The sequence below is a fragment of the Citrus sinensis genome, chromosome 5 (assembly GCF_022201045.2).
Source record: "Citrus sinensis cultivar Valencia sweet orange chromosome 5, DVS_A1.0, whole genome shotgun sequence".
Taxonomy (NCBI): domain Eukaryota; kingdom Viridiplantae; phylum Streptophyta; class Magnoliopsida; order Sapindales; family Rutaceae; genus Citrus; species Citrus sinensis.
Genome location: NC_068560.1, coordinates 10,749,236 through 10,774,994, shown reverse-complemented (window position 1 = coordinate 10,774,994; position 25,759 = coordinate 10,749,236). Strand labels below are relative to the sequence as shown.

The following is a 25,759-nucleotide window of genomic DNA, read 5'->3' as shown; positions in this document are numbered from 1 at the left end:
TGTGTGTATGAACCCAAATGGTCTGCCACTATATCATTTGCCATGTGTGCATGCAACATCCTGATGCAAATAAGATGATAAAATAGTGACAATGTTGCCAATAATAAATATCACTAAAAAAAAAAAGAAAACAGAAAAATGAAGCAATAAACTAAAAAATGAAAACAGAGAAGTAATTATAATTTTGTAGACTTACGCGATATATAAATGCATATGATTTCCTCCTAGCTCTTTCATCGAAATCAATGATTGACATTCATCGAGACCAATATGTGCTTTAGTTGGATGCTTGTATACCTGGTGGAGATTGAGATCTACGAATTAACCTGCCACTTGAAGATCGAGACCAATGTCTCATGCAAGGGTTATGTTATAAAGATAATATTTACACAAATTGATAACAAAATAAAATAAAATAAATAAATAAGCAAATAATATAAGTATACAAAAGAAAATTAAATAACAAAAATGGTGGTTGAACCCACCAATTAAAAAAATAAAAAATGCAAAATTAAATAAATACTGAAAATTAAATAACTGAAAATAAAAGTTAAGGGTTAGTAGTTAGTTTGGTGGTTAAACCCACCAATAAAGCAAAAAAAAAAAATAAATACGAAATAAAATAAATGCAGAAAATTAAATAACTGAAATTAAATAAAAGTTAGGAGTTAGCAGTTAGTAAGTTAAGAGTTAGTAATTAGAGTTAGTAGTTAAAGTTAGTTTGGTCCAAAATAAGTCCAAATATGTCCAAAGTATGTCCAAATATGTCCAAAGTATGTCCAAATATGTCCAAAGTATGTCCAAATATGTCCAAGTCTTGATTATGTTGAGGAATTTCGTCTAGGGATTCTATTGCAAATTATTTTTAATTTTATGGTCAAACTGTAATTTTTAGAAGTTTAGAATTAGCAATTTGGGATGAAAGTGAAACAATTGAAAGATATCGGGGTCCGAACGTAATTACCAGAAGATTGGGCTAGAAACGGAAACTGTTGGGGTGAAACGAGAATTATGAAAGATATGGGGACAAAAGAGAATTTAAGAAAAGGAAAAGGGGGCAAACGAAATTTTACATATAAGAGAAAAATAAAAACGGAAAAACAAACCAAATAAAAAACTTTTCCCCGGCAACGGCGCCAAAAACTTGACACAACTTAAAAGTAAATTTTAACTCCCAAGTATAAGAGTGTCTTGTTGTATTATAACTCGGTGAGTCCGAGGTCGATCCACAGAGAAAAGATTTAATTAGTTTATTTTATTTTATCTAAAAATTGAAATTAAAACTTGAATATAAACAACTTAATTTAAATGAAACTATGGAATTGAACTAGTTAGGGTTATGGATCCACTCTTAGAAATAAATAAAACTTAATAAATTCTTTTTGCCAATTTGTTTTAGATTTATTACTCAAAAGATTAATTATACAAATTATTATTATTTTCCCTTTAATTTTATGATGGATTAAGTATTTATTGTGCCAAAATTTAATTTGTCTACAATAAGTCAAAATACCATTTCACCATGCCTTATATTAAGATCTTAAGAATTTATTGTGCCAAATTCATTTGTTTGTCTACAATAAATCAAATTTTCAAAATATAAAACATGTATAAAATTAAATAGAAAATAATTTAATTTATAAAATTAAACATAGAATTTGATTAAATCATATTTATTTCTTAAGAGTTTCACCTTCCCCTAACTAATATTATTTAGTTAAGCATAATTAAAATAAAAAGAAGTAGTAAAATTGAATTACTTATAATTAAAAGAAATAAAAACAACTAAAATTGGAAATAAAACTAATTTTATTAATGAAAATAATTATACAAAATATTAAAAACACACCTGGAAATCAAGATTACAAGGAGATGGAGAGAATTTGAGAAGAAGAGAGTTGTAGAGAGATGATTAAAACATAAAAATGAGGCTCTATTTATAGAAAAATAAATTCATAATCCAGTGCTTTGCGGTCCATCATAGGCTTCATGCATGTGCTCCTCACAACCCTTAGATCAAGATCCAATGGCTGGTCAAACTTCAAAAGTCAACATCACACATGGCATCATTTGACTTGTCCGATTTACCCAAAGAACGGTTGAGATTTGGCGGGTTAATGGGTGGATCGGGTCGACCCGAATACAAAGATTCGGATCCTCCAACTTGCTTCACCAACCATTGCCACGTGGCACAATCATGGCCATTGAATCATGAACGGTTGAGATTTAGTCAAGATTGCCAATTATCCCATGCACTCATATCTATTGTAAGCTCATTTCATCATCCAATCAGTGCTCGGTCAACAGGAAAAGTCAACTTTTTTTACACAAGCCCAATTTTAAGCCGATCTTGACTGATCTTAAGGTTTTCGGACCTCCGGAATCCAAATTGGACCTCCGTTTATCTGTTTGGAGCCTCGAAGTACGTGAAATTAATAATTTTCCTAATAAACACATAAAAATACACAAAATTAAATATATTTAAAACAGAATTAATAATTCATAATATATTACATAAACACAAATATAAATTATAACATAAGCATAAAATAACATATTATCGCTTGATAATTAAACAATTTTTAATACTAATCACACCCCCCAACCAGCTTATTGCTAGCCCTCTAGCAATTAAAGCGTTATATTAAGATTTATAAAATTCACATGCAAGTTAATAGTTGTTCATCTATCCTCTAAATTACCAAATAAATGAACTCTCCCAAATTCCTTTACCACATTGATGTTCACTCATTATCCAGAATATCATCAAACCTTCTTTTGTGCTCAAGTAATTAACACAATACTTATGGGGCTTCATTAAAAGAAAAACAACATTTTCGTTCTAAAATTCATTAGAAATTATATCTTTAGGCAATAGATTATTCACACATTTTTTTTTTTTATATTACATTTCTAACCCGTGTAGCGAGCTTTAGGTCAATGACTCCCAGACCAGTTGGCCTTAGGGCACTAGGTGTTGAAGCACCCCTACGGACTTAATTACTCGGGTTTCTAATAAACAAACAATATATCTATTACCCATGTAGCGAGCTTTATGCCAGTGACTCCCAGACCAGTTGACCTTAGGGCACTAGGTGTTGAAACACCCCTACGGACTTAATTACTCGGGTTTCTAGATATAACAAAATTAAAAACATTTTTTCTTCTTCTTTTTTTTTTTTGATTTTTTTTTTTGGTTTTTTTTTTGTTTTTTTGTTTTTGGAAATATACACTTTCTACTACCTTAGATACTATTCCTAATAAATCAAAAGAACTAAATGCTGTAAAACTTTAACTTATAACCCACTAGTATGTGTCATAGTGTGTGTGTGAAGAATGATTCAATAATACCTGTTAAATGAGTAAACAATTAAATAACTTAATAACCAAGTGGAGAGTTCACAAATTTGAGTAATTCAAAGAAAAGGGAACAAAAACAACTTACTATGAATCTCAAAATCAAAATATAATACAACAAGACTATTAGGATGCGTCTCAAAAGTCGTGACTCTTTACACGGCCATCCTAGACAAAAAACAAAATTTTTTTTTTTTGGTTTTTTTTAACAAAGAAAAGAAAAGAGAAAAGAGAAAAACAACACACATATTTAAAATATACGTCAATTATCCCCACCCCACAACCTAATCTAAACATTATCTTAACATTTTATAATTTTACAGATATGCAAAAAAATAAAAATAAAAGAGAATAATAAAAGAAGAAGAAGAAGAGATCTCACCTGAACTTGATGCAGAAGCTTAAAAGCAAATAACAAAGATGAAGAAAGAGTCAATTTTTTTTTTAACAACACCCTTAAGATTAAGAAGATGCGTTTCTAGAGAGACTACATTCTCTATATCCTGCCATCTTCGACTCAAATTTGTCCTAAGTTAGTCTTTACAGAAAAAAAAAATTTTTTTTTTTTGTTTTTTGTTTTTTTTTTTTTTTTTGTAAACACATAACCAGGACTAAGACATTCCACAATTATCAACTATTCCCTCCCCCCAACCTGAAAAAGACATTGTCCTCAATGTTTTAAAAGGAAAGAGAAAGAGTGTAGAAGACATCACATGAACACTACAACAGAAAATATTTACAAACGGAGAGTTAAATCTAAATCGCACTTCTTATTACTGCTACTGTTACCGTTACCGTCATTAGTCGACCAATTCAGTGCAACAGTCTGTGGATCTAGCTCTGGTGTATAAGCTTGCAAAAGATCAAGTAACTCATTAGCAGTAGAAGCAGAGATAAAGAGTTTTTTTACAGAATGTGGAACAAAATGATTCTTTATTGCATGGTTAATAAAAGTTAGCAAGCCGTCATAAAAATTATTAACATTTAACAAACCGATGGGTTTTTGATGAATGTTCAAGTGGGCCCAAGATGCAAATGTAATTAGTGCCTCAAAAGTTGCAAGATCTCCTGGCAAGAAAATAAAAGCATCAGCATGATTCATCATTTCAGATATTCTCTCTTGCATACTTGATACCACTAATTCTTCTCCAATTGGTGGGCCAGACATGCACACTAGCGGTTTCATGGGTTTTGGGATAATGCCGAGTACTTGGCTTCCTCTGGTAAAAACAGCTTCTGAGACAAGTCTTGATAACCCTCGTTCACCTCCTCCATATACAAGATGCAGTTTCCTCTCTGCTATGACACGACCAAGATCTACAGCTGCCTGAACGAACTCTTTGTACTTTCCATAGTGAAACCCAGAAAGCACACAAATATTTTTGAATTGTTTGCTCGAAGATGATGCCATTGGACTAATTTTTCAAAAACAAGTTGTGAGTGTTTGAAAAATGAGCTCATATTTAAAGATCTTGGTAACATAAATAATGAGAAACAGCTGTAAATGGGTTGGCAATATTTGTCAAATGACGAGCAAAGCTCGTGGCTCAATAATTCAAAAACAAACAGTAAAAAGAAAGTAATGATTAGAAAAAGCAAACAGTAAAAGAAAACCAAATATTTATTAAATACAAAATCACATCGCTAAATGCAATAATGCAAATGATAAAATAACAGTAAAGTAAAATAACAGTGAAGTGAAAGGATATTTACTGGTAGTTGTGATTGTGGCTCACATCTTCCTCTGGTTTTACGTCCAGTAACGGCTTGAACGCCCTCTATGGGTCGAGGATCGGCTTCCCATCCAGTTTTCTTATAAACTGGCAAACAGGGTCTTTTTGAGTCAGATTCCCAAGACTTAACTGTGCACTTTGTTTTTGGAATAGTATCCACAAATTGTAAATCTCACGTTGCACAATTCCGCTTCGATGCGTCTCAAGAGATCGTAAGATATCATCCAACGATTCTTTACTCATGCCATCTTTAACGAATTTAATTTTATCTTCACGAGTATCAGAAACCATTCCTAAAGATTTACAATCTGGTCGTTTGCAACCAAGTCTCACACAGTTATGACATTTTGAGCCAAGTCGTTTAGCTCTCCTTTTCTTAGCAAACGTACTTTTACCAAAACCAGGCATGTAAGAAACAAATTGACCAGAAAACTCACCTGCTAATCGGACCTTTGCTTCAATTAACCAACGAATGTCAGAAGGAATGCCATTGATCATTAACAAACGCAGTCGTTCACAACGAGCTTTGTAAATTTTCCTGAGGGCATTCTGAGGGAGAGAGGGAAAATGCTTATGGAGTTTATGTTGTATTTCTTCCATGTATGATTTTGGGGTTTCAGTTATTGTGGGAAACTGAAGATACCGACTTAAGAAGTCACGGAGTACCGTTATCCGCCATTTATACGGTAAAATAAATCAAAACACACCAAAATCAAATCTGCAAAATCAAATCAAGCGTGAAAGCGAGCAAAAAGAAGCACACAATATAAAAGGAAAATGAACTTACATTCGTCCTCTCATTGAGTTAACCTCAAGCTCCATTTGAAATTCATATATGCCACTCTCTACTGTTCTGAGTTGTCCCTCTAGATCCTCAACATAGGAGACGAATTCTGGTGGTTGCAGATCCCAAAGTGGATGTGATTTACAGCTTTGTATCAGGCCTCTTAAGTGAAATTTTATACGCCGAAATCTTTTAAGATGTGCGAACAGGTATTTTCTCATTGAGGTGCTCATGATGTAAAATGAAAATTGATGAGAGAATGTACAACTGTCAAACAAACAGGCTTACACAAGAAAAACAATGTTAAAAAAAAACTATGTACAGTGCATCAATCTAAGGAAAAAAAAAAAAAAAGTCAAACAATGAAACGGTAAAATAATAGTAAAACAAAAAAAATCATTAAAAACTTAATCAAGAACTGGTGGGTCATCCAAATTAATTTCGGTGTCCTCGTCACGTGGGTGATGTTCCAGATATGGTTTTAATCTTTGACCATTAACTTTAAATGTGACACCATTATTTGGATTCTCAATTTCTATGGCCCCATATGAATATACATTTTTTACAACAAATGGGCCACTCCATTTTGACTTTAACTTTCCTGGAAATAAATGAAGACGAGAATTATAAAGCAACACTTTTTGACCAATCTCAAATGTTTTTCGAAAAATTCTTTTATCATGAAATGCTTTTGTTCTTGCCTTAATAATTCTTGAATTTTCATATGCATCATTCCTTAATTCCTCAAGTTCATTCAATTGCAATTTTCGCACATTACCAGCATCAACCAAATTTGAATTAAAAGCTTTAATAGCCCAAAGTGATTTATGTTCAAGTTCAACAGGTAAATGACAAGGTTTACCATAAATTAACCGATAGGGTGACATTCCTAATGATGTTTTAAATGCAGTGCGGTAAGCCCAAAGTGCATCATTAAGTCTAAGAGACCAATCTTTTCGGTTTGGGTTAACCGTTTTTTCCAAAATTTGTTTTATCTCCCTATTTGCTAATTCAACTTGACCATTTGTTTGAGGATGATAAGGGGTAGCAATTTTATGTGTAATTCCATATTTCTTCATTAAAGACTCAAATGACTTATTACAAAAATGCTTACCTCCATCACTGATAATGGCTCGAGGGATTCCAAATCGACTTAAAATGTTTTCTCTTAAAAATTTAATCACAGTTTTACTGTCATTATTTCGACAAGAAATTGCTTCAATCCATTTTGAGACATAATCAACTGCAACTAATATATACACAAATCCAAAAGATGATGGAAATGGACCCATGAAATCAATTCCCCAACAGTCAAATATTTCAATTTCAAGTATGGGATTTAAGGGCATCATGTTTCTTTTTGTAATTGATCCCAATTTTTGACATTTTTCACAACTTTTGCAAAATTCATATGTGTCTTTAAACATGGTAGGCCAATAAAATCCACACTGCAAAATTTTAGCAGTAGTTTTTCTTGAAGAAAAGTGACCACCACATGCTTCAGAATGACAAAAATTAATGACACTACTTACCTCATTATCAGGAATACATCGCCGAAAAATTTGATCTGGGCAATATTTGAACAAATAAGGATCATCCCAATAAAATTTCTTTACTTCAACAAAAAATTTCTTCTTCTCTTGAGCATTCCATTGCAAAGGCATTTTACCTGTAACAAGAAAATTAACAATATTAGCATACCATGGCATTGAAGTAACAGAAAATAAAAATTCATCAGGGAAAGAATCATTTATGGGTGTTATATCATTGCAGAATTCGGATGTGAGTCTTGATAGATGATCAGCAACAACATTTTCAGCACCCTTTTTATCTTTGATGGTAAGGTCAAATTCTTGTAGTAACAAAATCCAACGAATTAGTCTCGGTTTGGCATCCTGTTTACTCATCAAATATCTCACAGCAGCATGGTCAGTAAACACAACAGATTTAGAGCCAAGCAAATATGAACGGAATTTGTTTAATGCAAATACCACAGCAAGTAATTCTTTTTCAGTTGTAGAATAATTCATTTGAGCACTATCCAAAGTCTTGCTCGCATAATAAATCACAAAAGGCTTACCATCCCTTCTTTGTCCTAAAACAGCACCAACAGCAAAATCACTTGCATCACACATTAATTCAAATGGCAAAGACCAATCAGGAGATTGCATAATAGGTGCAGATGTTAAAAGACAAATTATTTTTTCAAAAGATTTTTGGCAATCATCATTCCATTCAAACGGTGCATCTTTTAATAAGAGGTTACAAAGTGGTTTAGATATGGCACTAAAGTTTTTTATAAACCTCCTATAAAATCCTGCATGTCCTAAAAAGGATCGCACATCTCTAACTGTTTTTGGTTGTGGCAATTTAGATATGACTTCGATTTTTGCTTTGTCAACTTCAATTCCTTTAATAGAAACAACATGACCCAAAACAATTCTAGAAGTAACCATGTAGTGACATTTTTCCCAATTCAACACGAGTTCTTTTTCAACACATCTTTTTAAAACTTTCTCCAAATTATCAAGGCAATCATAAAAAGAATTCCCAAACACAGTCAAATCATCCATAAAGACCTCTAAACAATGTTCAACCATATCACAAAAAATGCTTAACATACATCTTTGAAATGTTGCAGGAGCATTACAAAGCCCGAATGGCATTCTTTTAAATGCAAATGTTCCAAAAGGACATGTGAATGTGGTCTTTTCTTGGTCCTCAAGTGCTATAGGAATTTGATAATAACCTGAATATCCATCTAAAAAACAATAGTAGGGATGTCCTGCTACTCTTTCTAAGATTTGGTCAAGGAATGGTAATGGAAAATGATCTTTTCTAGTGGCTTCATTTAATTTTCTATAATCAATGCACATGCGCCAACTAGATGTAATTCGTGTTGGAATTAATTCACCTTTTTCATTTTTAACAACAGTGATTCCAGATTTTTTAGGCACTACTTGTGTAGGACTTACCCACTTACTATCAGAAATAGGGTAGATAATTCCCACATCAAGTAATTTAAGGACTTCTGTTTTGACTACCTCTTTCATGTGTGGGTTTAATCTTCTTTGAGGTTGTTGACATATTTTAGCATTTTCTTCCAAATTAATTCTATGTGTGCAGATTAAGGGATTAATGCCTTTAATGTCATTTAAAGTCCATCCTATTGCATTTTTATGCTTTTTAAGAACAGTTAGTAACTTACCTTCTTGGTCGCTTGTTAAAGTAGAAGAAATCACAACAGGATAAGTTTGTTCTTCTCCAAGAAAAGCATATTTCAATCCTTCAGGCAAAGGTTTCAATTCCATTTTAGGTGCTTCTTGTTGTTCTGTCTTTTCAATACTTCCAAGCTCCTCAAATTTTGGCTCGTCATCATAATTTTGCGAAGTCTGCATAGAATCAAGCAACGAATTTATATTAGAAATATCAAGTTTAAGTTGCTTATTTGACTCAATTGAATTAACTAAACAAACATTAGAAAGTTCAGAAAAATCCCCTTTTTGAATATTTTCCTCGATACAAGATTCAAACAATTCCTTTTGTTCATCAGTATCATCTTCATTCTCATTTTCTTCATTAGGTTGCCTGCACATGTTGAAAACATTCAATTCCAAAGTCATATTCCCAAAGGATAAATTCATTAAACCATTCCTACAATTAATCAAAGCATTAGCAGTTGCTAAAAATGGTCGACCTAAAATTACAGGAATTGGTTTGTAATTATTCACAACAGGTTCAGTTTCCAAGACAATAAAATCCACAGGATAAATAAATTTATCAACTTGTACTAAAACATCTTCCACTATTCCTTTTGGTACTTTAACTGATCTATCGGCAAGCAAAAGTGTAGTTGAAGTTGATTTTAACTCACCAAGATTAAGTTGAAGATAAACTGAATATGGAAGCAAATTAACACTAGCACCAAGATCTAGTAAAGCATGCTCAATTCTGTGGTTACCAATAATACAAGAAATGGTAGGACAACCAGGATCTTTATATTTCAACTTATTATTAGTAGACAGAATTGTACTTACCTGTTCGGCCATGAAAGCACTCTTTCTTACCTTCAATTTCCTCTTAACAGTGCACAAGTCCTTTAAAAATTTGGCATATGAAGGAACCTGCTTGATTGCATCTAATAGAGGAATGTTAACTTTCACTTGCTTAAAGATTTCATAAATTTCAGAAGAGTGGTTTGATTTCTTTGGTTTATTCAATGCATGCGGAAATGGTGGTTCAGGTGGAACACTAGTTATTTCTTCACTAGGTGTAAGTTCATTTAGTCCTTCCTTACCCTTTGAATTTTCATCATTTTCATAAGGTTCAGGCATAGGTCTATCAACAACCTTACCACTACGAAGAGTTATAACTGACTTGACTTGGTCTGTGGGTGGATTTTGTTGAATTTTAGGATTTGGTTGTGGTTGGGCTGGAAATTTTCCTTTTTCTTGAATGGTGAGTGCAGAAGCAATTTTAGCAAGAGTATCTTTCAAATCAGAAAAAGTTTGTGCATTTTGATTGTTAATAACATCTTGCTTTCTGATGAATGAATGCATTGTGTCCTCCAGATTTTTCCAAGGTGGTGGAACATATGGTGCATAAGGCTGAGGATTTTGAAAATTTTGTGGAGGTGGTGCTTGTGAAGATTGTACATTATTATTATTCCTCCAACTGAAATTCGGATGATTTTTCCAACCAGGATTATAAGTCTGTGAATATGGGTTTGGTTTATTGAAAGTGTTAATAACATTAGCTTGATCATTTAGACATTCTTTAAGTGCAGGCAAAGTGGGACACTCTTGAGTGAAATGATCATTCGAATTACATATGTTACATGCAATTTCTTGAACAGATTTTACTTGATCACTCTTTTTATGCTCCAAAGCTTCAACTTTCCTAACTAGGGATGCAAATTTTGCTTGTAAATCATGATCTTCCCTAAGGTTATGGATTCCTCCACTAGATGGAGATGATTGTTGCTTATTTGTCAATTCAAAAGTTCCAACAGTATCCCAATGTTGTGCATTTTCAGCTAATTGGTCAAGGTAATCTAGTGCATCTTCAGGATTTTTATCCCTAAATTCACCATTACACATCATTTCAACAACCTGTCTACTTTGGGGTATTAAGCCTTCGTAGAAATAAGTGACCAATCGCCAAGTTTCAAAACCATGATGTGGGCATATGTTAAGCAACTCTTTAAACCTATCCCAACATTGGTATAATGTTTCTCCATTTTTTTGAGTGAAAGAAGTGATTTGCCTTTTAAAAGAATTTGTTCTATGAGGTGGAAAGAATTTTTTCAAAAACTGTTCTTGCATGTTATTCCAAGTTCTTACTGATCCAGATCTAAGGTTTTGTAGCCAAGTTTTAGCTTTATCTTTTAATGAAAAAGGAAAAAGCTTTAATCTAATTATGTTCATGCTACAATTTTGGTCCGTGTATGTATTACAAACTTCCTCAAAATCTCTTAGATGCAAGTACGGATTCTCAGATTCTAAACCATGAAATGTTGGTAAAAGTTGGATAATACCTGGTTTAAAATTGAATCGAGATGCTTCTGGAGGAAATACTATACACGACGGTGCTCCGGTTCTGGTTGGATTCATGTAGTCTCTCAGAGTCCTTGGTTGATTCTGATCATGCCCATGTTGAGATTGGTTGTCTCCCTGATCAATTTGAGGATTAGGTTCGCCCAAAACGTTTTCGCCTTGATTTTCATATGCATCATTCCTTAATTCCTCAAGTTCATTCAATTGCAATTTTCGCACATTACCAGCATCAACGGACGTAAAACCAGAGGAAGATGTGAGCCACAATCACAACTACCAGTAAATATCCTTTCACTTCACTGTTATTTTACTTTACTGTTATTTTATCATTTGCATTATTGCATTTAGCGATGTGATTTTGTATTTAATAAATATTTGGTTTTCTTTTACTGTTTGCTTTTTCTAATCATTACTTTCTTTTTACTGTTTGTTTTTGAATTATTGAGCCACGAGCTTTGCTCGTCATTTGACAAATATTGCCAACCCATTTACAGTTGTTTCTCATTATTTATGTTACCAAGATCTTTAAATATGAGCTCATTTTTCAAACACTCACAACTTGTTTTTGAAAAATTAGTCCAATGGCATCATCTTCGAGCAAACAATTCAAAAATATTTGTGTGCTTTCTGGGTTTCACTATGAAAAGTACAAAGAGTTCGTTCAGGCAGCTGTTGCTTGTAAATCATGATCTTCCCTAAGGTTATGGATTCCTCCACTAGATGGAGATGATTGTTGCTTATTTGTCAATTCAAAAGTTCCAACAGTATCCCAATGTTGTGCATTTTCAGCTAATTGGTCAAGGTAATCTAGTGCATCTTCAGGATTTTTACAACTTCCAAAAGTTGTGAAAAATGTCAAAAATTGGGATCAATTACAAAAAGAAACATGATGCCCTTAGTGGGCCCAAGATGCAAATGTAATTAGTGCCTCAAAAGTTGCAAGATCTCCTGGCAAGAAAATAAAAGCATCAGCATGATTCATCATTTCAGATATTCTCTCTTGCATACTTGATACCACTAATTCTTCTCCAATTGGTGGGCCAGACATGCACACTAGCGGTTTTGACTTATTGTAGACAAATTAAATTTTGGCACAATAAATACTTAATCCATCATAAAATTAAAGGGAAAATAATAATAATTTGTATAATTAATCTTTTGAGTAATAAATCTAAAACAAATTGGCAAAAAGAATTTATTAAGTTTTATTTATTTCTAAGAGTGGATCCATAACCCTAACTAGTTCAATTCCATAGTTTCATTTAAATTAAGTTGTTTATATTCAAGTTTTAATTTCAATTTTTAGATAAAATAAAATAAACTAATTAAATCTTTTCTCTGTGGATCGACCTCGGACTCACTGAGTTATAATACAACAAGACACTCTTATACTTGGGAGTTAAAATTTACTTTTAAGTTGTGTCAAGTTTTTGGCGCCGTTGCCGGGGAAAAGTTTTTTATTTGGTTTGTTTTTCCGTTTTTATTTTTCTCTTATATGTAAAATTTCGTTTGCCCCCTTTTCCTTTTCTTAAATTCTCTTTTGTCCCCATATCTTTCATTAATATTTTAAAAGGCAAAAACGTAAATTTTATGTTGGTCAAAAAGTGTCTTGTTGTTATAATTAAATAACAAAAATGGTGGTTGAACCCACCAATTAAAAAAATAAAAAATGCAAAATTAAATAAATACTGAAAATTAAATAACTGAAAATAAAAGTTAAGGGTTAGTAGTTAGTTTGGTGGTTAAACCCACCAATAAAGCAAAAAAAAAAATTCTCTTTTGTTTTTCTCTTTTGTCCCCATATCTCGGACTCACCGAGTTTAAAATTAATAATTAATATTTTATGTTTAATTATCGCTTGATAATTAAACAATTTTTAATACTAATCACACCCCCCAACCAGCTTATTGCTAGCCCTCTAGCAATTAAAGCGTTATATTAAGATTTATAAAATTCACATGCAAGTTAATAGTTGTTCATCTATCCTCTAAATTACCAAATAAATGAACTCTCCCAAATTCCTTTACCACATTGATGTTCACTCATTATCCAGAATATCATCAAACCTTCTTTTGTGCTCAAGTAATTAACACAATACTTATGGGGCTTCATTAAAAGAAAAACAACATTTTCGTTCTAAAATTCATTAGAAATTATATCTTTAGGCAATAGATTATTCACACATTTTTTTTTTTTTTATATTACATTTCTAACCCGTGTAGCGAGCTTTAGGTCAATGACTCCCAGACCAGTTGGCCTTAGGGCACTAGGTGTTGAAGCACCCCTACGGACTTAATTACTCGGGTTTCTAATAAACAAACAATATATCTATTACCCATGTAGCGAGCTTTATGCCAGTGACTCCCAGACCAGTTGACCTTAGGGCACTAGGTGTTGAAACACCCCTACGGACTTAATTACTCGGGTTTCTAGATATAACAAAATTAAAAACATTTTTTCTTCTTCTTTTTTTTTTTTGATTTTTTTTTTTTTTGTTTTTTTTTGTTTTTTTGTTTTTGGAAATATACACTTTCTACTACCTTAGATACTATTCCTAATAAATCAAAAGAACTAAATACTGTAAAACTTTAACTTATAACCCACTAGTATGTGTCATAGTGTGTGTGTGAAGAATGATTCAATAATACCTGTTAAATGAGTAAACAATTAAATAACTTAATAACCAAGTGGAGAGTTCACAAATTTGAGTAATTCAAAGAAAAGGGAACAAAAACAACTTACTATGAATCTCAAAATCAAAATATAATACAACAAGACTATTAGGATGCGTCTCAAAAGTCGTGACTCTTTACACGGCCATCCTAGACAAAAAACAAAATTTTTTTTTTTGGTTTTTTTTAACAAAGAAAAGAAAAGAGAAAAGAGAAAAACAACACACATATTTAAAATATACGTCAATTATCCCCACCCCACAACCTAATCTAAACATTATCTTAACATTTTATAATTTTACAGATATGCAAAAAAATAAAAATAAAAGAGAATAATAAAAGAAGAAGAAGAAGAGATCTCACCTGAACTTGATGCAGAAGCTTAAAAGCAAATAACAAAGATGAAGAAAGAGTCAATTTTTTTTTTAACAACACCCTTAAGATTAAGAAGATGCGTTTCTAGAGAGACTACATTCTCTATATCCTGCCATCTTCGACTCAAATTTGTCCTAAGTTAGTCTTTACAGAAAAAAAAATTTTTTTTTTTTGTTTTTTGTTTTTTTTTTTTTTTTTAAAAACATAACCAGGACTAAGACATTCCACAATTATCAACTATTCCCTCCCCCCAACCTGAAAAAGACATTGTCCTCAATGTTTTAAAAGGAAAGAGAAAGAGTGTAGAAGACATCACATGAACACTACAACAGAAAATATTTACAAACGGAGAGTTAAATCTAAATCGCACTTCTTATTACTGCTACTGTTACCGTTACCGTCATTAGTCGACCAATTCAGTGCAACAGTCTGTGGATCTATTATTATTATTATTTTTTTTTTGCTTTATTGGTGGGTTTAACCACCAAACTAACTACTAACCCTTAACTTTTATTTTCAGTTATTTAATTTTCAGTATTTATTTAATTTTGCATTTTTTATTTTTTTAATTGGTGGGTTCAACCACCATTTTTGTTATTTAATTATAACAACAAGACACTTTTTGACCAACATAAAATTTACGTTTTTGCCTTTTAAAATATTAATGAAAGATATGGGGACAAAAGAGAATTTAAGAAAAGGAAAAGGGGGCAAACGAAATTTTACATATAAGAGAAAAATAAAAACGGAAAAACAAACCAAATAAAAAACTTTTCCCCGGCAACGGCGCCAAAAACTTGACACAACTTAAAAGTAAATTTTAACTCCCAAGTATAAGAGTGTCTTGTCGTATTATAACTCGGTGAGTCCGAGGTCGATCCACAGAGAAAAGATTTAATTAGTTTATTTTATTTTATCTAAAAATTGAAATTAAAACTTGAATATAAACAACTTAATTTAAATGAAACTATGGAATTGAACTAGTTAGGGTTATGGATCCACTCTTAGAAATAAATAAAACTTAATAAATTCTTTTTGCCAATTTGTTTTAGATTTATTACTCAAAAGATTAATTATACAAATTATTATTATTTTCCCTTTAATTTTATGATGGATTAAGTATTTATTGTGCCAAAATTTAATTTGTCTACAATAAGTCAAAATACCATTTCACCATGCCTTATGCACCATATGTTCCACCACCTTGGAAAAATCTGGAGGACACAATGCATTCATTCATCAGAAAGCAAGATGTTATTAACAATCAAAATGCACAAACTTTTTCTGATTTGAAAGATACTCTTGCTAAAATTGCTTCTGCACTCACCATTCAAGAAAAAGGAAAATTTCCAGCCCAACCACAACCAAATCCTAAAATTCAACAAAATCCACCCACAGACCAAGTCAAGTCAGTTATAACTCTTCGTAGTGGTAAGGTTGTTGATAGACCTATGCCTGAACCTTATGAAAATGATGAAAATTCAAAGGGTAAGGAAGGACTAAATGAACTTACACCTAGTGAAGAAATAACTAGTGTTCCACCTGAACCACCATTTCCGCATGCATTGAATAAACCAAAGAAATCAAACCACTCTTCTGAAATTTATGAAATCTTTAAGCAAGTGAAAGTTAACATTCCTCTATTAGATGCAATCAAGCAGGTTCCTTCATATGCCAAATTTTTAAAGGACTTGTGCACTGTTAAGAGGAAATTGAAGGTAAGAAAGAGTGCTTTCATGGCCGAACAGGTAAGTACAATTCTGTCTACTAATAATAAGTTGAAATATAAAGATCCTGGTTGTCCTACCATTTCTTGTATTATTGGTAACCACAGAATTGAGCATGCTTTACTAGATCTTGGTGCTAGTGTTAATTTGCTTCCATATTCAGTTTATCTTCAACTTAATCTTGGTGAGTTAAAATCAACTTCAACTACACTTTTGCTTGCCGATAGATCAGTTAAAGTACCAAAAGGAATAGTGGAAGATGTTTTAGTACAAGTTGATAAATTTATTTATCCTGTGGATTTTATTGTCTTGGAAACTGAACCTGTTGTGAATAATTACAAACCAATTCCTGTAATTTTAGGTCGACCATTTTTAGCAACTGCTAATGCTTTGATTAATTGTAGGAATGGTTTAATGAATTTATCCTTTGGGAATATGACTTTGGAATTGAATGTTTTCAACATGTGCAGGCAACCTAATGAAGAAAATGAGAATGAAGATGATACTGATGAACAAAAGGAATTGTTTGAATCTTGTATCGAGGAAAATATTCAAAAAGGGGATTTTTCTGAACTTTCTAATGTTTGTTTAGTTAATTCAATTGAGTCAAATAAGCAACTTAAACTTGATATTTCTAATATAAATTCGTTGCTTGATTCTATGCAGACTTCGCAAAATTATGATGACGAGCCAAAATTTGAGGAGCTTGGAAGTATTGAAAAGACAGAACAACAAGAAGCACCTAAAATGGAATTGAAACCTTTGCCTGAAGGATTGAAATATGCTTTTCTTGGAGAAGAACAAACTTATCCTGTTGTGATTTCTTCTACTTTAACAAGCGACCAAGAAGGTAAGTTACTAACTGTTCTTAAAAAGCATAAAAATGCAATAGGATGGACTTTAAATGACATTAAAGGCATTAATCCCTTAATCTGCACACATAGAATTAATTTAGAAGAAAATGCTAAAATATGTCAACAACCTCAAAGAAGATTAAACCCACACATGAAAGAGGTAGTCAAAACAGAAGTCCTTAAATTACTTGATGTGGGAATTATCTACCCTATTTCTGATAGTAAGTGGGTAAGTCCTACACAAGTAGTGCCTAAAAAATCTGGAATCACTGTTGTTAAAAATGAAAAAGGTGAATTAATTCCAACACGAATTACATCTAGTTGGCGCATGTGCATTGATTATAGAAAATTAAATGAAGCCACTAGAAAAGATCATTTTCCATTACCATTCCTTGACCAAATCTTAGAAAGAGTAGCAGGACATCCCTACTATTGTTTTTTAGATGGATATTCAGGTTATTATCAAATTCCTATAGCACTTGAGGACCAAGAAAAGACCACATTCACATGTCCTTTTGGAACATTTGCATTTAAAAGAATGCCATTCGGGCTTTGTAATGCTCCTGCAACATTTCAAAGATGTATGTTAAGCATTTTTTGTGATATGGTTGAACATTGTTTAGAGGTCTTTATGGATGATTTGACTGTGTTTGGGAATTCTTTTTATGATTGCCTTGATAATTTGGAGAAAGTTTTAAAAAGATGTGTTGAAAAAGAACTCGTGTTGAATTGGGAAAAATGTCACTACATGGTTACTTCTGGAATTGTTTTGGGTCATGTTGTTTCTATTAAAGGAATTGAAGTTGACAAAGCAAAAATCGAAGTCATATCTAAATTGCCACAACCAAAAACAGTTAGAGATGTGCGATCCTTTTTAGGACATGCAGGATTTTATAGGAGGTTTATAAAAAACTTTAGTGCCATATCTAAACCACTTTGTAACCTCTTATTAAAAGATGCACCGTTTGAATGGAATGATGATTGCCAAAAATCTTTTGAAAAAATAATTTGTCTTTTAACATCTGCACCTATTATGCAATCTCCTGATTGGTCTTTGCCATTTGAATTAATGTGTGATGCAAGTGATTTTGCTGTTGGTGCTGTTTTAGGACAAAGAAGGGATGGTAAGCCTTTTGTGATTTATTATGCGAGCAAGACTTTGGATAGTGCTCAAATGAATTATTCTACAACTGAAAAAGAATTACTTGCTGTGGTATTTGCATTAAACAAATTCCGTTCATATTTGCTTGGCTCTAAATCTGTTGTGTTTACTGACCATGCTGCTGTGAGATATTTGATGAGTAAACAGGATGCCAAACCGAGACTAATTCGTTGGATTTTGTTACTACAAGAATTTGACCTTACCATCAAAGATAAAAAGGGTGCTGAAAATGTTGTTGCTGATCATCTATCAAGACTCACATCCGAATTCTGCAATGATATAACACCCATAAATGATTCTTTCCCTGATGAATTTTTATTTTCTGTTACTTCAATGCCATGGTATGCTAATATTGTTAATTTTCTTGTTACAGGTAAAATGCCTTTGCAATGGAATGCTCAAGAGAAGAAGAAATTTTTTGTTGAAGTAAAGAAATTTTATTGGGATGATCCTTATTTGTTCAAATATTGCCCAGATCAAATTTTTCGGCGATGTATTCCTGATAATGAGGTAAGTAGTGTCATTAATTTTTGTCATTCTGAAGCATGTGGTGGTCACTTTTCTTCAAGAAAAACTACTGCTAAAATTTTGCAGTGTGGATTTTATTGGCCTACCATGTTTAAAGACACATATGAATTTTGCAAAAGTTGTGAAAAATGTCAAAAATTGGGATCAATTACAAAAAGAAACATGATGCCCTTAAATCCCATACTTGAAATTGAAATATTTGACTGTTGGGGAATTGATTTCATGGGTCCATTTCCATCATCTTTTGGATTTGTGTATATATTAGTTGCAGTTGATTATGTCTCAAAATGGATTGAAGCAATTTCTTGTCGAAATAATGACAGTAAAACTGTGATTAAATTTTTAAGAGAAAACATTTTAAGTCGATTTGGAATCCCTCGAGCCATTATCAGTGATGGAGGTAAGCATTTTTGTAATAAGTCATTTGAGTCTTTAATGAAGAAATATGGAATTACACATAAAATTGCTACCCCTTATCATCCTCAAACAAATGGTCAAGTTGAATTAGCAAATAGGGAGATAAAACAAATTTTGGAAAAAACGGTTAACCCAAACCGAAAAGATTGGTCTCTTAGACTTAATGATGCACTTTGGGCTTACCGCACTGCATTTAAAACATCATTAGGAATGTCACCCTATCGGTTAATTTATGGTAAACCTTGTCATTTACCTGTTGAACTTGAACATAAATCACTTTGGGCTATTAAAGCTTTTAATTCAAATTTGGTTGATGCTGGTAATGTGCGAAAATTGCAATTGAATGAACTTGAGGAATTAAGGAATGATGCATATGAAAATTCAAGAATTATTAAGGCAAGAACAAAAGCATTTCATGATAAAAGAATTTTTCGAAAAACATTTGAGATTGGTCAAAAAGTGTTGCTTTATAATTCTCGTCTTCATTTATTTCCAGGAAAGTTAAAGTCAAAATGGAGTGGCCCATTTGTTGTAAAAAATGTATATTCATATGGGGCCATAGAAATTGAGAATCCAAATAATGGTGTCACATTTAAAGTTAATGGTCAAAGATTAAAACCATATCTGGAACATCACCCACGTGACGAGGACACCGAAATTAATTTGGATGACCCACCAGTTCTTGATTAAGTTTTTAATGATTTTTTTTGTTTTACTATTATTTTACCGTTTCATTGTTTGACTTTTTTTTTTTCCTTAGATTGATGCACTGTACATAGTTTTTTTTAACATTGTTTTTCTTGTGTAAGCCTGTTTGTTTGACAGTTGTACATTCTCTCATCAATTTTCATTTTACATCATGAGCACCTCAATGAGAAAATACCTGTTCGCACATCTTAAAAGATTTCGGCGTATAAAATTTCACTTAAGAGGCCTGATACAAAGCTGTAAATCACATCCACTTTGGGATCTGCAACCACCAGAATTCGTCTCCTATGTTGAGGATCTAGAGGGACAACTCAGAACAGTAGAGAGTGGCATATATGAATTTCAAATGGAGCTTGAGGTTAACTCAATGAGAGGACGAATGTAAGTTCATTTTCCTTTTATATTGTGTGCTTCTTTTTGCTCGCTTTCACGCTTGATTTGATTTTGCAGATTTGATTTTGGTGTGTTTTGATTTATTTTACCGTATAAATGGCGGATAACGGTACTCCGTGACTTCTTAAGTCGGTATCTTCAGTTTCCCACAATAACTGAAACCCCAAAATCATACATGGAAGAAATACAACATAAACTCCATAAGCATTTTCCCTCTCTCCCTCAGAATGCCCTCAGGAAAATTTACAAAGCTCGTTGTGAACGACTGCGTTTGTTAATGATCAATGGCATTCCTTCTGACATTCGTTGGTTAATTGAAGCAAAGGTCCGATTAGCAGGTGAGTTTTCTGGTCAATTTGTTTCTTACATGCCTGGTTTTGGTAAAAGTACGTTTGCTAAGAAAAGGAGAGCTAAACGACTTGGCTCAAAATGTCATAACTGTGTGAGACTTGGTTGCAAACGACCAGATTGTAAATCTTTAGGAATGGTTTCTGATACTCGTGAAGATAAAATTAAATTCGTTAAAGATGGCATGAGTAAAGAATCGTTGGATGATATCTTACGATCTCTTGAGACGCATCGAAGCGGAATTGTGCAACGTGAGATTTACAATTTGTGGATACTATTCCAAAAACAAAGTGCACAGTTAAGTCTTGGGAATCTGACTCAAAAAGACCCTGTTTGCCAGTTTATAAGAAAACTGGATGGGAAGCCGATCCTCGACCCATAGAGGGCGTTCAAGCCGTTACTGGACGTAAAACCAGAGGAAGATGTGAGCCACAATCACAACTACCAGTAAATATCCTTTCACTTCACTGTTATTTTACTTTACTGTTATTTTATCATTTGCATTATTGCATTTAGCGATGTGATTTTGTATTTAATAAATATTTGGTTTTCTTTTACTGTTTGCTTTTTCTAATCATTACTTTCTTTTTACTGTTTGTTTTTGAATTATTGAGCCACGAGCTTTGCTCGTCATTTGACAAATATTGCCAACCCATTTACAGCTGTTTCTCATTATTTATGTTACCAAGATCTTTAAATATGAGCTCATTTTTCAAACACTCACAACTTGTTTTTGAAAAATTAGTCCAATGGCATCATCTTCGAGCAAACAATTCAAAAATATTTGTGTGCTTTCTGGGTTTCACTATGGAAAGTACAAAGAGTTCGTTCAGGCAGCTGTAGATCTTGGTCGTGTCATAGCAGAGAGGAAACTGCATCTTGTATATGGAGGAGGTGAACGAGGGTTATCAAGACTTGTCTCAGAAGCTGTTTTTACCAGAGGAAGCCAAGTACTCGGCATTATCCCAAAACCCATGAAACCGCTAGTGTGCATGTCTGGCCCACCAATTGGAGAAGAATTAGTGGTATCAAGTATGCAAGAGAGAATATCTGAAATGATGAATCATGCTGATGCTTTTATTTTCTTGCCAGGAGATCTTGCAACTTTTGAGGCACTAATTACATTTGCATCTTGGGCCCACTTGAACATTCATCAAAAACCCATCGGTTTGTTAAATGTTAATAATTTTTATGACGGCTTGCTAACTTTTATTAACCATGCAATAAAGAATCATTTTGTTCCACATTCTGTAAAAAAACTCTTTATCTCTGCTTCTACTGCTAATGAGTTACTTGATCTTTTGCAAGCTTATACACCAGAGCCAGATCCACAGACTGTTGCACTGAATTGGTCGACTAATGACGGTAACGGTAACAGTAGCAGTAACAAGAAGTGCGATTTAGATTTAACTCTCCGTTTGTAAATATTTTCTGTTGTAGTGTTCATGTGATGTCTTCTACACTCTTTCTCTTTCCTTTTAAAACATTGAGGACAATGTCTTTTTCAGGTTGGGGGGAGGGAATAGTTGATAATTGTGGAATGTCTTAGTCCTGGTTATGTGTTTACAAAAAAAAAAAAAAACAAAAAACAAAAAAAAAAAAATTTTTTTTTCTGTAAAGACTAACTTAGGACAAATTTGAGTCGAAGATGGCAGGATATAGAGAATGTAGTCTCTCTAGAAACGCATCTTCTTAATCTTAAGGGTGTTGTTAAAAAAAAAATTGACTCTTTCTTCATCTTTGTTATTTGCTTTTAAGCTTCTGCATCAAGTTCAGGTGAGATCTCTTCTTCTTCTTCTTTTATTATTCTCTTTTATTTTTATTTTTTTGCATATCTGTAAAATTATAAAATGTTAAGATAATGTTTAGATTAGGTTGTGGGGTGGGGATAATTGACGTATATTTTAAATATGTGTGTTGTTTTTCTCTTTTCTCTTTTCTTTTCTTTGTTAAAAAAAACCAAAAAAAAAAATTTTGTTTTTTGTCTAGGATGGCCGTGTAAAGAGTCACGACTTTTGAGACGCATCCTAATAGTCTTGTTGTATTATATTTTGATTTTGAGATTCATAGTAAGTTGTTTTTGTTCCCTTTTCTTTGAATTACTCAAATTTGTGAACTCTCCACTTGGTTATTAAGTTATTTAATTGTTTACTCATTTAACAGGTATTATTGAATCATTCTTCACACACACACTATGACACATACTAGTGGGTTATAAGTTAAAGTTTTACAGCATTTAGTTCTTTTGATTTATTAGGAATAGTATCTAAGGTAGTAGAAAGTGTATATTTCCAAAAACAAAAAAACAAAAAAAAACCAAAAAAAAAAATCAAAAAAAAAAAGAAGAAGAAAAAATGTTTTTAATTTTGTTATATCTAGAAACCCGAGTAATTAAGTCCGTAGGGGTGTTTCAACACCTAGTGCCCTAAGGTCAACTGGTCTGGGAGTCACTGGCATAAAGCTCGCTACATGGGTAATAGATATATTGTTTGTTTATTAGAAACCCGAGTAATTAAGTCCGTAGGGGTGCTTCAACACCTAGTGCCCTAAGGCCAACTGGTCTGGGAGTCATTGACCTAAAGCTCGCTACACGGGTTAGAAATGTAATATAAAAAAAAAAATGTGTGAATAATCTATTGCCTAAAGATATAATTTCTAATGAATTTTAGAACGAAAATGTTGTTTTTCTTTTAATGAAGCCCCATAAGTATTGTGTTAATTACTTGAGCACAAAAGAAGGTTTGATGATATTCTGGATAATGAGTGAACATCAATGTGGTAAAGGAATTTGGGAGAGTTCATTTATTTGGTAATTTAGAGGATAGATGAACAACTATTAACTTGCATGTGAATTTTATAAATCTTAATATAACGCTTTAATTGCTAGAGGGCTAGCAATAAGCTGGTTGGGGGGTGTGATTAGTATTAAAAATTGTTTAATTATCAAGCGATAATATGTTATTTTATGCTTATGTTATAATTTATATTTGTGTTTATGTAATATATTATGAATTATTAATTCTGTTTTAAATATATTTAATTTTGTGTATTTTTATGTGTTTATTAGGAAAATTATTAATTTCACGTACTTCGAGGCTCCAAACAGATAAACGGAGGTCCAATTTGGATTCCGGAGGTCCGAAAACCTTAAGATCAGTCAAGATCGGCTTAAAATTGGGCTTGTGTAAAAAAAGTTGACTTTTCCTGTTGACCGAGCACTGATTGGATGATGAAATGAGCTTACAATAGATATGAGTGCATGGGATAATTGGCAATCTTGACTAAATCTCAACCGTTCATGATTCAATGGCCATGATTGTGCCACGTGGCAATGGTTGGTGAAGCAAGTTGGAGGATCCGAATCTTTGTATTCGGGTCGACCCGATCCACCCATTAACCCGCCAAATCTCAACCGTTCTTTGGGTAAATCGGACAAGTCAAATGATGCCATGTGTGATGTTGACTTTTGAAGTTTGACCAGCCATTGGATCTTGATCTAAGGGTTGTGAGGAGCACATGCATGAAGCCTATGATGGACCGCAAAGCACTGGATTATGAATTTATTTTTCTATAAATAGAGCCTCATTTTTATGTTTTAATCATCTCTCTACAACTCTCTTCTTCTCAAATTCTCTCCATCTCCTTGTAATCTTGATTTCCAGGTGTGTTTTTAATATTTTGTATAATTATTTTCATTAATAAAATTAGTTTTATTTCCAATTTTAGTTGTTTTTATTTCTTTTAATTATAAGTAATTCAATTTTACTACTTCTTTTTATTTTAATTATGCTTAACTAAATAATATTAGTTAGGGGAAGGTGAAACTCTTAAGAAATAAATATGATTTAATCAAATTCTATGTTTAATTTTATAAATTAAATTATTTTCTATTTAATTTTATACATGTTTTATATTTTGAAAATTTGATTTATTGTAGACAAACAAATGAATTTGGCACAATAAATTCTTAAGATCTTAATATAAGGCATGGTGAAATGGTATTTTGACTTATTGTAGACAAATTAAATTTTGGCACAATAAATACTTAATCCATCATAAAATTAAAGGGAAAATAATAATAATTTGTATAATTAATCTTTTGAGTAATAAATCTAAAACAAATTGGCAAAAAGAATTTATTAAGTTTTATTTATTTCTAAGAGTGGATCCATAACCCTAACTAGTTCAATTCCATAGTTTCATTTAAATTAAGTTGTTTATATTCAAGTTTTAATTTCAATTTTTAGATAAAATAAAATAAACTAATTAAATCTTTTCTCTGTGGATCGACCTCGGACTCACCGAGTTATAATACAACAAGACACTCTTATACTTGGGAGTTAAAATTTACTTTTAAGTTGTGTCAAGTTTTTGTTGTGATTAGTATTAAAAATTGTTTAATTATCAAGCGATAATATGTTATTTTATGCTTATGTTATAATTTATATTTGTGTTTATGTAATATATTATGAATTATTAATTCTGTTTTAAATATATTTAATTTTGTGTATTTTTATGTGTTTATTAGGAAAATTATTAATTTCACGTACTTCGAGGCTCCAAACAGATAAACGGAGGTCCAATTTGGATTCCGGAGGTCCGAAAACCTTAAGATCAGTCAAGATCGGCTTAAAATTGGGCTTGTGTAAAAAAAGTTGACTTTTCCTGTTGACCGAGCACTGATTGGATGATGAAATGAGCTTACAATAGATATGAGTGCATGGGATAATTGGCAATCTTGACTAAATCTCAACCGTTCATGATTCAATGGCCATGATTGTGCCACGTGGCAATGGTTGGTGAAGCAAGTTGGAGGATCCGAATCTTTGTATTCGGGTCGACCCGATCCACCCATTAACCCACCAAATCTCAACCGTTCTTTGGGTAAATCGGACAAGTCAAATGATGCCATGTGTGATGTTGACTTTTGAAGTTTGACCAGCCATTGGATCTTGATCTAAGGGTTGTGAGGAGCACATGCATGAAGCCTATGATGGACCGCAAAGCACTGGATTATAAATTTATTTTTCTATAAATAGAGCCTCATTTTTATGTTTTAATCATCTCTCTACAACTCTCTTCTTCTCAAATTCTCTCCATCTCCTTGTAATCTTGATTTCCAGGTGTGTTTTTAATATTTTGTATA

At 32.4% G+C, this 25,759-nt stretch overlaps 4 protein-coding genes and 1 non-coding gene across 5 annotated transcripts; 3 read left to right on the top strand and 2 right to left on the bottom strand.

Moving 5' to 3' along the window:
- Positions 1 to 3,951: 3,951 nt before the first annotated feature.
- Positions 3,952 to 4,783, bottom strand: LOC127902471 (probable cytokinin riboside 5'-monophosphate phosphoribohydrolase LOGL10). The gene has a single exon (XM_052441519.1). The coding sequence runs from the start codon at positions 4,766 to 4,768 to the stop codon at positions 4,094 to 4,096; it is 675 nt and encodes a 224-aa protein (XP_052297479.1). The 5' UTR covers positions 4,769 to 4,783; the 3' UTR covers positions 3,952 to 4,093.
- Positions 4,784 to 4,904: 121 nt separating this feature from the next.
- On the bottom strand, positions 4,905 to 5,779 carry LOC127902474 (uncharacterized). The gene has a single exon (XM_052441522.1). The coding sequence runs from the start codon at positions 5,688 to 5,690 to the stop codon at positions 5,136 to 5,138; it is 555 nt and encodes a 184-aa protein (XP_052297482.1). The 5' UTR covers positions 5,691 to 5,779; the 3' UTR covers positions 4,905 to 5,135.
- A 5,264-nt stretch (positions 5,780 to 11,043) lies between these two features.
- On the top strand, positions 11,044 to 11,152 carry LOC127902829 (small nucleolar RNA R71). Its single transcript, XR_008055467.1, has one exon. It is a non-coding gene; the product is annotated as a small nucleolar RNA R71 (small nucleolar RNA).
- Positions 11,153 to 15,659: 4,507 nt separating this feature from the next.
- Positions 15,660 to 21,004, top strand: LOC127902475 (uncharacterized). The gene is made up of 4 exons (XM_052441525.1): positions 15,660 to 16,738; positions 16,796 to 17,377; positions 17,852 to 19,761; positions 20,492 to 21,004. The coding sequence occupies exons 1-4, from the start codon at positions 15,703 to 15,705 to the stop codon at positions 20,993 to 20,995; spliced, it is 4,032 nt and encodes a 1,343-aa protein (XP_052297485.1). The 5' UTR covers positions 15,660 to 15,702; the 3' UTR covers positions 20,996 to 21,004.
- Positions 21,005 to 21,218: 214 nt separating this feature from the next.
- LOC127902469 (probable cytokinin riboside 5'-monophosphate phosphoribohydrolase LOGL10) lies at positions 21,219 to 23,609 on the top strand. Its single transcript, XM_052441516.1, has one exon. The coding sequence runs from the start codon at positions 21,363 to 21,365 to the stop codon at positions 22,035 to 22,037; it is 675 nt and encodes a 224-aa protein (XP_052297476.1). The 5' UTR covers positions 21,219 to 21,362; the 3' UTR covers positions 22,038 to 23,609.
- Positions 23,610 to 25,759: the final 2,150 nt, after the last annotated feature.

Excerpts from the sequence above, each read along its gene's own strand:
- LOC127902471 (XM_052441519.1), bottom strand. The coding sequence starts at position 4,768 with ATGGCATCATCTTCGAGCAAACAATTCAAAAATATTTGTGTGCTTTCT.
- LOC127902474 (XM_052441522.1), bottom strand. The coding sequence starts at position 5,690 with ATGGAAGAAATACAACATAAACTCCATAAGCATTTTCCCTCTCTCCCT.
- LOC127902475 (XM_052441525.1), top strand. The coding sequence starts at position 15,703 with ATGCATTCATTCATCAGAAAGCAAGATGTTATTAACAATCAAAATGCA. Across the intron at positions 16,739-16,795 it reads AAAGGAATTGTTTGAATCTT|TTAATTCAATTGAGTCAAAT; the intron begins GTATCGAGGAAA and ends ATGTTTGTTTAG. Across the intron at positions 17,378-17,851 it reads TCCAACACGAATTACATCTA|GAATTGAAGTTGACAAAGCA; the intron begins GTTGGCGCATGT and ends TTTCTATTAAAG.
- LOC127902469 (XM_052441516.1), top strand. The coding sequence starts at position 21,363 with ATGGCATCATCTTCGAGCAAACAATTCAAAAATATTTGTGTGCTTTCT.